Genomic DNA, 13521 nt, shown 5'->3' on the forward strand with positions numbered 1-13521 from the left:
TGCCTGGACGTGTCTGTGATGGAGCTTACTGTACTGGGGAGAGTATAGGGGTCACATGGCCATGAGTCATGTTCTGTTAGTCTCAATCTGACTGCCTTGGCTGGAGGGCCCTGGGCCAATCTTGTAAGCCCTTCAATCTAACTTAATGTAATGTCTCAGTCATGGTCCTCTTCCTGCTCCTACCTGTAACTGACCTGCCACCAATCATGAATTTGTGACCATACCTACTTAAGCAATTTTGTGACTGAATCATTGGGCGCCATTTTGACCACATGCTAATGGCCTCCTCCTCCTGGATCATGTGCCTGTGTTGTGTCTTTGTCTCTTTTGACTTAATAAATATATTTTCCTTAAATTAAAGTTGAAATTGGGGTCTCCTTTGTCACCTAAACAGATTGAGCATGGAACCCACTAAGAATTTTGGCTTTGCTGTGAGTTTCCATCCTAACTCCTAACCTTCAGTGAGTTCTCTGGCCCATTTCCTGCCCCCCTGTGGCTTAGGGATTTTAGGACAGACTTCAGTTCCTACCTACCTCTCTAGATTTGTGCTCCTGTTTTTTCCTTCTAAAGATTTTTCTGATTTTCTGTGAGCTATGCACTTTATTTTTTTAAATTATTTATCCAGCCTGTGTAGGTATTTTATATAACACTTGTTTTAAGGATATCTCGTTTACTGCGTTTGTTGGAAATGAAGGTATCTATCCATTTCTTCTATGCTGTGATTTCTAGAACATCCCAGAGGCTCTTCCTTGAGTGTTTGCATTTAGCTAATGTGTTTTTTCGCTTGAAGTGGCACCTCCTTTACAGTTCTAGAGATATGACCTGACTAATCTGGAATACAAGCAAATCTTTATTTCCCTTCTTCTGTGGGCATTCTAAATTTATGTCGCCTAGGAATTAAATCAGAATATTGATCACTGCTAATTTACTTGGAGTATATGTTTAGCTAAACATATTTTTTTAAGTATACATATTGGACTGTGTGTGTGTGTGTGTGTGTGTGTGTGTGTGTCTCTTATTTGTCCATGGTGCCTAGCACAGATAGGTTTGACAAATGAAATAATGACATTTCTCAGGTTAAACTTTTCCATATTAGGTCTGACTTACTGCTTCAATTTAATGTAATTTTGAATCCTGATCCTGTTAATCAATATGCGTAGTTGCCGAATTATCATTGTACCATCTGTAAATGGACTGTGTCCAGTTAAAATAGTCCCAGGGGGGAGCACTAAAGATTTCATTCTAGATAGATATGAACTATTGAATAAAAGTTTTTTTGACCAGCCATGCATATATCCCAATGGATGCTGTGTTCCCGGTCATTATTTCACAGTTGTCTACCCAGTTACAATGGGAAGCCTTCTCTCTGCAGTTCTCTACAGTGTCGGAGTAGACAGAGGCCGCACTCCACAAAACTTCCAAGACTAGAGACTTAAAACAACCTTGGTCTAAGCACGAGGAGTCCCAGGGAGCCCTAATGCTTTCCCTTTACCGACCGTGAGCAGGTGCTGGTGGATGTCCCCTGTACCACAGACCGCCACTCCCTTCATGAGGAGGAGAACAACATCTTCCAGCGGTCAAGGAAGAAGGAGCGGCAGATGTTGCCTCTGCTGCAGGTGCAGCTTCTCGCGTGAGTGATCGCTTTACAGAACCTCAGAACTTTGTGCCAGAGTGCTGTAGGGGGTTAGTCATTTGTGGGCTGGGGGATTGGATACTCCTGCCAAGACCATCAGCCATAGGTAGGGGAGTTTTCTGGGTAGAGATCTACCTGAAGGAGACATTGGTGGATGAGTGTTTTTTTGTTTTGTTTTGTTTTTTTCCTTTTTTTAAGCAAAGGGGAAGAAATTTATTAGTGCCTATACGGGAAACCCTAGAGGGGCCTAGCAAACCCTACTGTATAGGCATGCCCAGGCAAAGGGTCACTGTACCCCCATGTCCTAGAGGAACTCCCCTTGAGCTGAGTCCCAAAACCCAAGGGTGGGAGCGGGGGTACAGTTCTTTTCTAGAATTTAAAAACATTGTCTTGTAGGCTGGTCAGAGGAGGCTTGGTTGTCTGGTTTCTTGTACTATATCACTCTGTGTATCAGTACCAGTGAGCAGCACAAGTTTAACAAATAGCTACAGTCAAGGCTCTGTGGGCTACTACGGTTAAGTGCTCTGTCCCTGCCCACTATTGGAGTGTGGTCTATAACAAGGCCAGGGAGTCACTTCAAGAAGACTTCTTGGAGGAGAGTCTGTGGAGGAATGTAGGGTTGCTCGCTGCCTGGAGAATGACTTTTCAGGGGGTAGCACTGGCTTCAGATGCTGTTTGACTTAACTACCCTCCAAATGTAGAGCCCCTCTGCGTGCTGCCAGCTCCCTCTGTTGCCCTTCCACTGCTAGAAAGCTCACTGGTCACTGCCTCTCCCTCTCTCTATGATTTTAGGGCTGGACTCCTTGCTACCAAACCAGGAGGCTATGCCGTCTATTCCACCTGTTCACTCTCACATCTGCAGAACGAATATGTGGTGCAAGGCGCCATTGAGCTCCTGGCCAATCAATACAGCATTGAGGTTCAGATTGAAGACCTGACTCACTTCCGCAAGCTCTTCACAGACACGTTCTTTTTCTTCCCCTCCTGCCAGGTGGGGGAGCTAGTAATCCCAAACCTCGTGGCCAATTTTGGACCTATGTACTTTTGCAAAATACGGAGGCTGACATAGCGTCAGCCTGTTTCTAAGACCCTGGTATGGAAGACAAAAGGTATTCTCTGCTGCAGGGCACCAGAACCAGGGGCGGAGATGTCCTTCGGAGCCTGCCTCCATCCTGTCCAAGGCTTTCTGCAGACAATTTCAGCAGAAGAAAGAAGAGTTTTTCTGTCCTGCTTTCTAGTTGTGGACCATCAGCAAGTTTCTAACCTACTCTTGTCTACCCACCACCTATTGACTTGCAATGCTAAAGGTTCCTGCCCCATCAGGAGCTTAGGAGGAGGAGCCGATAAGCCTGCCCACACAGGAAGCTGGAAGCTGGGAAGCAACATTTAGTCAGTAAAATTGTTGCAGCTCCATAGATCTGGTACTATATGAGGTTAGAGACCTCATGTCAATCCAAGAACTGTTGGTTCCATTTGTACTAGCAACTCCTGCTGAGTTCTAACTCAGCAGCACTTAGGGATTAACTAACTGCCCAAAGCCCAGAACCTCAGCTTGGGTTACAGAGCCTCCTTCACACTTGATGTGTTCCACCTGATCGCTCTTGAATAGCCTACCAGCCAAAAAAATCTGCCTAATTTCTCTATATGGCTGTGATGTAATTTAAGGAACAAGCAACTAAAAATGTTAACCCATTATATAATAATCTGCTTTCTTACCCACACGGAGAAAGCTCTCGAGAGGTAAATGATTCCAGCAATGTTTCCTGCTGTCCCTAGCATTGTTGTTCAAATGTGACCAGGGAAGCTACACCTGCCACTGGACTACTTGCCCCTTTGTGAGTTTCTCCCTTGGTTAATCCACCTGGCAAGTACTTTTTGCACTCCTGCTGTGGGGCAAGTCACTAGGATACAGTAATTGAGCCTGTAGGAGATAACCAGGCTTCCTCATTCTTCCAAACGGCAAGTCTCACCTGCCTGCTTCCTGAACACTGTGTAATCTCCTAGTGACCTTGGGTTGGTTTTATTATATATAAAAATATGTGCATACATTTTGCTTCCTGGTCTGTGACTGAAGACTGAACTATCCAGTTCTTTGGCTCTCCTCAAATCCCTTAGAGCTTTTACCTCAGCATCATGGGGCCTCATCTTACAGTCTGCTCGAGGACAAAATTACATCATTTACTGACTGTTTTTATAATTCTAGCCAAAGGAAAGTAATGCTTTAGTGGCAGGGATATTAAAAAATATGGTCACTAGCAGGTATTGTTTCTTTATTTCAAAAAAATTTTAAACTGGCATTTGTAAATAATTTAGAGTCCTTGAAGTTCCTGGCTCTCTCTTCGCCTCCTTCTCTCCACTACTCCCTTTGTCTTTTGTGCTATTTTGTTCATGCTAATCCTTGAGTAGGTATTAGAGGTGTTAGGTGAGGTTAAGCTTTCTCCTTTCTTTCTTGGGATTTGCTTTTTTTTCTGAGAGCCCTGGAAGACCTTACAAACTCAAGTCAAATGAAGCTAAGAAGGTGGAGCCTCTGGGAACTTGGTTGGTGCTCGGAGTAGGACATAACCAGCCTCCATACGTGGTAGGTGATCCCTACCAAAGTTGAGTCTGTGCTCCGTATTTGCTAAGACTGAGAGGCCTGAGGTGCCTGTGCATTTGCACTGGACCTACTGGGTGCCAAGCCTGTGCTATTAGAATGTTTAAGCCCACCTTTATCAAGTTGATTCTGACTCATAGGTCATGATAGAACTGCCTGTCAGTTTTCCGAGACTTGTCAGTTCTTTATGGGTGGAGATTGTCTCATCTCCTTCCACAGAAGAGCTGGTGAGTTTGAACCACCAGCTTCACCACCCCCCCCTTCAAGTAACTCAAAAAGAGGAGCTTATGCCAAAGGTTCAAGTAGAAAATGTTTTGGAGATGATGGCAACATATGTGTAAATGTGCATGATACAATTGACATATGAAATGTTATAAGAATTGTAAAAGCCTCCAATGAAATTATTTTTTTAATTCACCAATTTTGAATGTACAGTTGAATTAATTTTGATAGTTGTGTAAGATAGTATAATCTCTATCTCCATCAAGATATAGGAGAACTCCAGGGCCAAATATCTCTATCTATGTACCTATATAATTCTATGATTCTATTCTACCGCCTGTCAAGGAACCGGGGTGTCCCTGCTGGAGACAGTTGGGGGTTACCATCCTAGGTCTGGTAGCCTCAGTTTAGTGATCAAATGAGTCCACAGCATGAGTGACCCCGGGCAAGAGTCGGTTGCCGAGCCCCAGGATTATGAACAAATAAATTTAAGCCATGCTGTTTTGGAGATGTTTGTTCTACAGCGAGAAATGATTGACATGTTAACCCAAATATGACAGGGTCACTAACCTGCTTATAATCCTTAGTTCTCTGACCTTCAGGATCAAAAGCCGATTCTTCCCTGACACCTCACAGTAGGTTCTCTTCCATTTCCTGTGGCCCTGACTGCTGCTCCCTTTCTCACAGGTTCTTTCTTTTAAAAAGAAAAAAAATATGAATCATTCTATCGGGGCCTGTGACAAGTCGTCTGACAGTCCGTCATTCGAGTACATTCATTCAGCACACTTGTACATAGGTTGCCATCACCATTTCCCAAACCTTTTCTTTCGACTTGGGCCCTAACAGGTTCCTTGACCATCCCACGTCCCACCTACATGCTGGAGGCCTTGTTGCTACCTCTCTAAATACCGCTTGCTTTCCCTCTGCTTGCTGGCCCAGATTTCTACCCTCCCTAGGAAGTCGCCTCTGTTCCCTCCTCTGTGCTTCCACAGCGCTTCTCTGACTGTGGATCTTTCCATGTTTGCTTTCTCTCGTCACTCCCACCCAGGCTGGAAATTATTCAGGGCCCAAAGCCAATATTTATTTTTGTACCCCTGACCTTGGCACTTTGCTTGGTTTATAATTAGCTAGTCAAAGGAGCTCTGGTTGTGCTGTGTGCTAGGGTTTGGGCTGGGAACTCTATAATTAGCTAGTCAATATTTGAGTACTTTTAATGTGCTAGGCCCAATCCCAGATACTAGTGAGAGATGAGCAGACCAGACAAGGCAAGGCCCTTGTTCTCACGGGTGTACAATGTAGTGGGCAAGACAGACAAATAATTGTAAATAAGGGGAAAAGAGTAAAGTGCCTATCTGTGGGAACCTAACTCACCTTAGAGGCAAAGCTATTTAAAGAGACTAGAGGATGCAGGGGACTTAGATTAGTGATGCCCAGCGGTATGTGGGCATGTAGATGGTGGTGAGTTTGTGCTCTGGCAGAGGGAACAGGTCAGGTGAAGCCCCTGAGGCATATAAGAACACTATTTACTGTGGATAGTTGTAAGGAGCAGGTAGGAGACAACTGCAGAGGGCTTGTGAAGAAGTAGCTATTTTGTCCCATGAGTAATGGGAAGACATTGTAGAAGTGTTAAACATAAAAATGATCTACTCTAGTTTCCATGGGCCTCCCCCTGGGAATATAATCAATATTTGTTGAATGTGGAAATGCCTTAGCAGGTTGGTGATTTCCTCAGGCCTATCAGCCTCTCGTCTTTGAGTGAGGGCTGCTGAGCGTCAAGCTGCTTAGACCACATTTGAGACATGACGTTAGGAGTTACACTGGCAAACAGCCCATGGTCGGAGCAGGCGGGGCAGGCGGGGCCAGGTACTGTACAGGTCTAGCCCTAGAGCACTAAGAAAGGGCAAAGTGAGAGGAGGCAGGAGACCTGTGGGGTACTTTGAGTTGCACCCCGGGACCTGTGCGGTGATCCTGGTAAGGGAGAAATGCGGGAGAGTCCCTTGAGAAAACTCTAGGTGGGTAGATTTACATTAGAACCAAAGAAATTCAATGAAGCTCCAATTTTGAATGTCCTTCAAGGGACACAGATTTACTTCATGCAAGCTGACTTCACTAGTAAGTTGTTGGCTGTGGCTCCTTTTAGTCACTCTCATGATAAGGCCCACGCACAGCTGTGAGCACGTTGCTAATATTAACTCATTTAATTCTCATAGCAACCAGTGAGGGAGTGCAATTCTTAACCTTGTTTTGCAAATGAGGGGAAGCGAGATGCAGAATGAAGAAATTTAGCCATGATTTCAAATAAATTAGAAGAAGCTTCGAGCATTGCATCTCATGCATATTCAGAAAGCAGGAGTTAAAAAAATGAGGAAAACATTTAAAATGAGGTGGTTTTCTGGACTAATGACAAGGAAGTTTTGCAGGGAGATCAAATGATAAGATATTACATTTTGCTGACTGGACTGGAGGAAGTATACTGGTACAGATAGGAACTGGAAACACAGGGAATTCAGTGCAGATGATCCCTTCTGGACCAGTGGTGTAAGTGGAGATGCCGGGAGGGTGGTGGGAAGGTGAGGTGGAAAGGGAGAACCGATTACATGGATCTACATATAGAAGCCTTCCTGGGGAGTGGACAACAGGAAGATGGGTGAGGGGAGACCTCGGATCGTGCAAGATATGACAAAACAATTTATAAATTATCTAGGGTTCATCAGGGATGAAGGGAGGAGCTGATGCCAGGGGCTTAAGTGGAGAGCGAATGTTTTGAGAATGATGAGAGCAATGAATGTACAAATGTGCCTTACACAATTGATGTATGTATATAGACAGAGTTGTATGAGCCCCTAATAAAATGATAAAAGAAATACTACATTTTGACCTATCTCTGTCTCAACTTTACACTCCTGTCTGATAATGGCTATTTACATAACTTTGGAGGCTTAATCCCTGTGTGGAATGTGCAAATGGATTTGGGCTTCCACAGTCATCCATAACCACCTGCTTACAATTTAAGCTGTAATGCCATCCTCTCCTATTTACAAACCTTGGACCACACAGGCTGGTGTGCTGCTTCCATGTGGACTCAGTTGATGCCTCCCTTACATGGCTGCTTGTTGGAAAACAAGTAAGACCCCAGATGTTATTCTTTCTGCACTTGATCTTAGCCGAAAGGCTGGGAAGCGATGATGCTATTCTTTCTGATATCCAGGCACCATCTAGTTGTTGTTGTTTTTTTTTACCACATTTCGCTATCGCACCCGTATCTTCAGTGATCTCTTCATGAGGTTGAGCATCAAGGATGGCCATGTCTTAAGAACTAATTGTTCTTAGACTGGGGCTAGAGTTAAGTGCAAGCCCCAAATCTATTCATACATCTATGGTTTATGATAAGGGAGGCCATTTGTATGAGGTAATGGTATCAAAGAATTTACAGTCACGCAGCTACTAAAGGCATATAACAAAAAAGAAACAATCACAAACTCCTGATTGACAGCAGATCACATCACAGTTACAGGTGAGATTACAGAATCCAGATCAGAACCATGCTAGGGACACATATATTATGATAGACTGAGTTTACAAGATGGGTCTAAGACTTTTGGACCAGGGTGATCTCCAGCTAGGACACACTCAGGCCAGCCCCTAAAAGAGACTGCCTCTCGGGGAGAGGGGGAAGTAGTCCACTCTCGAATGCACTCTGCCTGAGGTCTAGACTATCCACATCCTGGTCAATGTGGTTGTTAGGTGCCTTGGAGTTCTTCACACTCAGAGAGACCTTACCTACAACAGAAGAAACACTGCCCTGTCCTATGCCATCTTCACACGTGTGAGCCCAGCGATGCAGCTCCTCGTCAAAGGTCCTCCTCGTCGCTGCTACTCTACCAAGCAAGATGTCCTTCGCCAGGGACTGGTCTTTCCTGACAGTATGTTCAGGAAAGTGGGTGAAGGGAGATGTCGGACAGTGTAAAATATGACAAAACAAGCACAGGAAAGGATGTCTCGCCATCCTTGCCTCTAAGGAGTATTCTGGCTGTATTTCTTCAAGGCAAATTTGTTTGTTGTTCTGACAGTCCAAGGTACTTTCAGCCTTCTTTGCCAGCCAGCACCAGCACCATAATTGAAATGCATCGAGATTCTTCTTTAGTCTTTGTTATTCATTTTCCAACTTTCACATGCATATTAGACAATTGGAAATAATATGATGGGTCAGACACACCAAAATCTCTTTCAGTCAATTGGCCAAGTAGCTGTCCTCCAGATTTCCTGGCATAGATGAATGAGTGCTTCTAGTGCTGGTTGAAACATTTCTATTGGTGTTCCATTACTTCCTGGAGCTTTCTTTTTGGCTAATGCCTTCAGTGCAGCTTGAACTTCAGTGGCATTGGTTCACATGCTACCTCTTGAAATGGTTGATTGTCGACTAGTTAATTCTTTTTGGTACAGTGACTCTGGGAAGCCTTTCCATCTTTGGATGCTTCTTGCATTGTTCAATATTTTGCCCATAGTATCTTTCAGTATTACAACTTGAGACTTGAATTTTCTCTTGTTCTTTAGTTTAAGTTATGCTGTGTTCTCTTGTGTTTTGGTTTTCTAACTCTAGGTTTTTGCACATTTCTTTTTAAAGATCCTTTAATTGGGGGGGGGGGCTCTTACAGCTCTTAAAACAATCCATATATCAAGAAGCACCCCAGAATGTGTGATTATAAGGTACCAAAGGGATCAGTTATCAGGCATCAAAGAACAAAAGAAATCCTATCATTGTGTGCTACCTCCTAGATATGATCGCTGAAGACAAATGGGTGCATAAGCAAATGTGGTGAAGAAAGCTGATGGTGCCTGGCTATCAAAAGATACAGCGTCTGGGGTCTTAAAGGCTTGAAGATAAACAAGCGGCCATCTAGCTGAGAAGCAACAAAGCCCACATGGAAGAAGCACACCAGCCTGTGTGATCACGAGTTATCGAAGGGATGAGGTATCAGGAATCAAAGAACAAAAAAATCATGTCATTGTGAATGAGGGGGAGTGCGGAGTGGGAACCCAAAGCCAATCGGTAGGCAATTGAACATCCCCTTACAGAAGGGTCATGGGGAGGAGACAAGCCAGTCAGGGTGCAGTGTAGCAACGATGAAACATACAACTTTCCTCTAGTTCCTAAATGCTTCCTACCCCACCCCACCCCTGCCCCCACTATCATGATCCCAATCCTACCTTACAAATCTGGCTAGACCAGAGGATGTACACTGGTACAGATAGGAACTGGAAACACAGGGAATCCAGGGCGGATGATCCCTTCAGGACCAGTGGTGAGAGTGGTGATACCGGGAGGGTGGAGGGAGGGTGGGTTGGAAAGGGGGAACCGATTACAAGGATCTACATATAACCTCCTCCCTGGAAGACAGACAACAGAAAAGTGAGTGAAGGGAGATATTGGACAGTGTAAAATATGACATAATAATAATTTATGAATTATGAAGGGTTCATGGGGGAGGCGGAAAATGAGCTGGTATTAAGGACTCAAGTAGAAGGCAAATGTTTTGAAAATGATGATGGCAACAAATATACAAATGTGCTTGACACAATGGATGTGTGTATGGATTGTGATAAGAATTGTACGAGTGCCCAATAAAATGATTAAAAAAAAACAAACCTGTTTCTCTCATGCAACTAAGGTTCTTGTGGCCTCTCTACTTTAAAAGCTAGGTTTCTCCTTTCACTGGACTCCAACCTCCCTCCACCACTGCAGTCTCTCTTACTTTACCCCCTTTGATCTCTGTAATTCCTATCTATTATCGTTACATAAAACCTATTAAACAATACCCATGTTTTGTCTTTCGCATCTTGTCCCTTGTCTCTCAAATCTTAGGCAGCCTAGCCCACAACTATCAAAGACATCAATTCAACTACATTCTGTTGGTTAAAGCAAGTCACAAGGTCAGTGGAACTCCCAAAGAGTCTGGTCCTTAGTCACCTTTCAATTTCGAAACTGAACTTACTCCGTGGTATAATAATCTATGTAAGATAAAAAAGGCAACATTTATGCAAGGACAAAGTTCAGAGGTCAGGAAAGAAAAAAATGGAAACAAAACATGGAGGAAGTATGATAAATGATGGTCCTTTGAGGTGATTGCAATCAATAAATGAGTTGAAACAAAATGTGTTTGAATTCTTTAAAACTGATGAACTACTCTGTACTATTCACAAGGTTTTTTGTTTGTTTTGCTGTAAAAGGAAGCTTTATTGTTTCCATTTGGTCCCTGGATTTGGGGAGTGGCTCTAGGGCGGTGCTGCTGCTGCGGCTGGCGGGGCAGGTTCAGGTTCAGGTAGTGAGGCTAAGGCCCTGAGGAGAAGGCAGAGGGCCCCTCACAGGTGGGTGGGTGGGCAGCTGGTTGAGGGTGAGCCTCTTGAAGAGCTACTCGCCCAGCGCGCCTGGGGGCTGGCCAGCCTGTGGAGGTGGGTCCGGTGGTCGCCTATCTTCTTGAGGAGTTTCACCTCCACGTCTAGTAAGTGGTTCTTCAGAAAGTCACAGAGATGGGGTCAGCATGAGTGGACCCCACGGCATGCAAGTCAGGGCCTGGTTGAGGGTCTTCTCCAGGACCAGGGCAGCTTCCGTGGCATCCAGGGTTCTGCCCCATTCATCTTGGGACCCCTCTGCACATCCTGGAAGAGGGCGTGGCCGCCGCGCTGGTCCAGCAGCTTCAAGAGATGGCCCCTGCGCGTCTCCTTCGCCAGCTCGCGGAAGAAGTGTCCCACGCCCTCCAAGGCCACATCGTCGTGGTGGAAAAACAAGCCCAGGGAGAGGCAGGTGTCAGAGGCCCGCAGATGCAGGTTGACCAGATAGCGCCGCGACAGAATCATTCTGATGGATCTAAGAGCTCATGATGGTTCGGTTTGGAGGTCACCACACACCAAATAAAAGTGTTCGCTGGTCCCAATAAGAGGGGCTGGCCGAGAGGATGGTCCGGAAGTTACTTCCAGAAAAGAAACTGGTGGGTGGCGGAAGGTTGGAGGAAGGGAGTCCTCGGATCTGTTCCATTCAAACATGGTTGAAGCAAGACACAGATCCATGGGACCACAGGACGAGCTTCCAATTCACAAGTTCTTAGAAGTCACAGGTCGACCCTGATTACAGGGGTGGAGAAATAGGCTCCACCTCTCTATAAGAGGGGCAGCAAAGTCACTTTGTCCAGAGCACAGTTAAGGAAGGAGGTAAAAGTACTGGGGTCATTTATACAATCAGTTTGGAGACTCACCCTAAGTTCAAATGGTGGGAGGCTCAGAAAGAGCTTCATAAATGTTTGTAAAAGTAAGATTTACTGGGACAAAACACTAAGGGTGTTCAACAAAACAGCAAGGGGAGCAAAGCAATGAAGTCCCTGGAGAGTACCAAAAATAGACTGTGGGACCAGGGTCTGGCACCCCATCAGACTCAACCGGAAAACACTCCTAAAGATCAACAACCAGACCTTGAACTATTTCAAGGTCTTTTTTGTTGTTTTGTTTTGCTCTGCCTTGATTTTGTGCTTATTATTGTCTCTGCATGTCTATCTAGATGAGATAGGCGGGATAAACAATCCAGAGGAGAAAACAAAAGGGACCAACGGTTGGTGGGGGACATGGGAGAGGGGGAGGCGACGAAGTGGGTGTTAACACACCCAGGGGCAAGGGAACAACAAGTGATCTAAAATCGATGAGGAGGGTGTACAATGGCTGGTAGGGCTTGATCAAGGACAATGTAACCGAGAGGAATTACCAAAACCCGAATGAAGGCAGAACATGATAGTGGGACAAGAGGAAAGTAAAAAAGGAAATAGAGGAAAGAATTCGGAGGCAAAGGACATTTATAGAGCTCTAAATACAGACATGTACATATGTAAATATACTTATATATAATGATAGGGAAATAGATCTATGTACATATATTTATAGGTTTAGTACTGAGGTAGCAGACAAACATTGGGCCTCTACTTAATTACTCCCTTAATGCAAGAACACTTTATTCTAATAAGTTAGCATCTCGTGATGTTTGCCTTCCCAACATGATTGCTTAAGACAAAATGGGTGCATAAGCAAATGTGAAGAAAACTGATGGTGCCCAGCTATCCAAAGATACAGTGCCTGGGGTCTTAAAGGCTTAAAGATAAACAAACAGCCATCTAGCTGAGAAGCAACAAAGCCCACATGGAAGAAGCACACCAGCCTGTGTGATCATGAGGTGTTGATAGGATCAGGTATCAGGTATCAAAGACCTAGAACAAAAAAATATCACTGTGAATGAGGGGGGAGTGTGGAGTGGAGACCCAAAGTCCATCTGTGGACAATTGGACGTTCCCTTACAGAAGAGTCACAAGGAAGAGATGAGCCAGTCAGGGTGCAGTATAGCATCGTTGGAACATACAACTTTCCTCTAGTTCTTTAATGCTTCCTCCCCCAAACTATCATGACCCCAATTCTACCTTAAAAATCCAGCTAGACCAGATACAAATAAGAGCTTATCTGTATGCAGGTACAGATAAGAGCTGGAAGCACAGGGAATCCAGCACAGATAAACCCCTCAGGACCAATATTGAGAGTAGTGATACCAGGAGGGTAAGGGGAAGGTGCGGGGAGAAAGGGAGAATGGTCACAAGGATCTACCTGTAACCCCCTCCAAGGGGGATGGACAACAGGAAAGTGGGTGAAGGGAGACATCAGCTTGTGTAAGACATGTAAAAATAATTTATAAATGTCAAGGGTTTGTGAGGGAGGGGAAAAATGAGGAGCTGATACCAAGGGTTCAAGTAGAAAGAAAATGTTTTGAAAATGATGATGGCAACAAATGTACAAATGTGCTTGACACAATGGGTGATGTATGGATTGTAAGTTGTACGATCCCAATAAAATGATTTTAAAAAGTAAAATTTAAAGTGCTACTTAGAATGCTGTCTTATTGGGTTTTTCCTTTTAGCCTCCCTTTCTGGAGTCCTTCAGGAAAGGCGGAGCTGTACTGCACATCCTCTGCTCCCATTCACAGAACAAAGAAGGACTACAAGCCCTCAGACAGCAGGAAGCTCCTTTCTGGAAACGGAAACTTCAG

At 44.6% G+C, this 13521-nt stretch overlaps 1 protein-coding gene across 1 annotated transcript in view; it reads left to right on the forward strand.

The window, feature by feature from the left end:
- Positions 1 to 9765, forward strand: part of NSUN4 (NOP2/Sun RNA methyltransferase 4) — a 31754-nt gene extending 21989 nt beyond the window's left edge. The window contains exons 5-6 of the mRNA XM_075555714.1: positions 1506 to 1630; positions 2426 to 9765. Coding sequence (XP_075411829.1) covers positions 1506 to 1630; positions 2426 to 2702 — 402 coding nt within the window. The 3' untranslated portion in view covers positions 2703 to 9765. The remainder of the gene's footprint in view (positions 1 to 1505; positions 1631 to 2425) is intronic.
- Positions 9766 to 13521: the final 3756 nt, after the last annotated feature.

Source organism: Tenrec ecaudatus, chromosome 1, assembly GCF_050624435.1.
Source record: "Tenrec ecaudatus isolate mTenEca1 chromosome 1, mTenEca1.hap1, whole genome shotgun sequence".
In the NCBI taxonomy this organism is placed as follows: domain Eukaryota; kingdom Metazoa; phylum Chordata; class Mammalia; order Afrosoricida; family Tenrecidae; genus Tenrec; species Tenrec ecaudatus.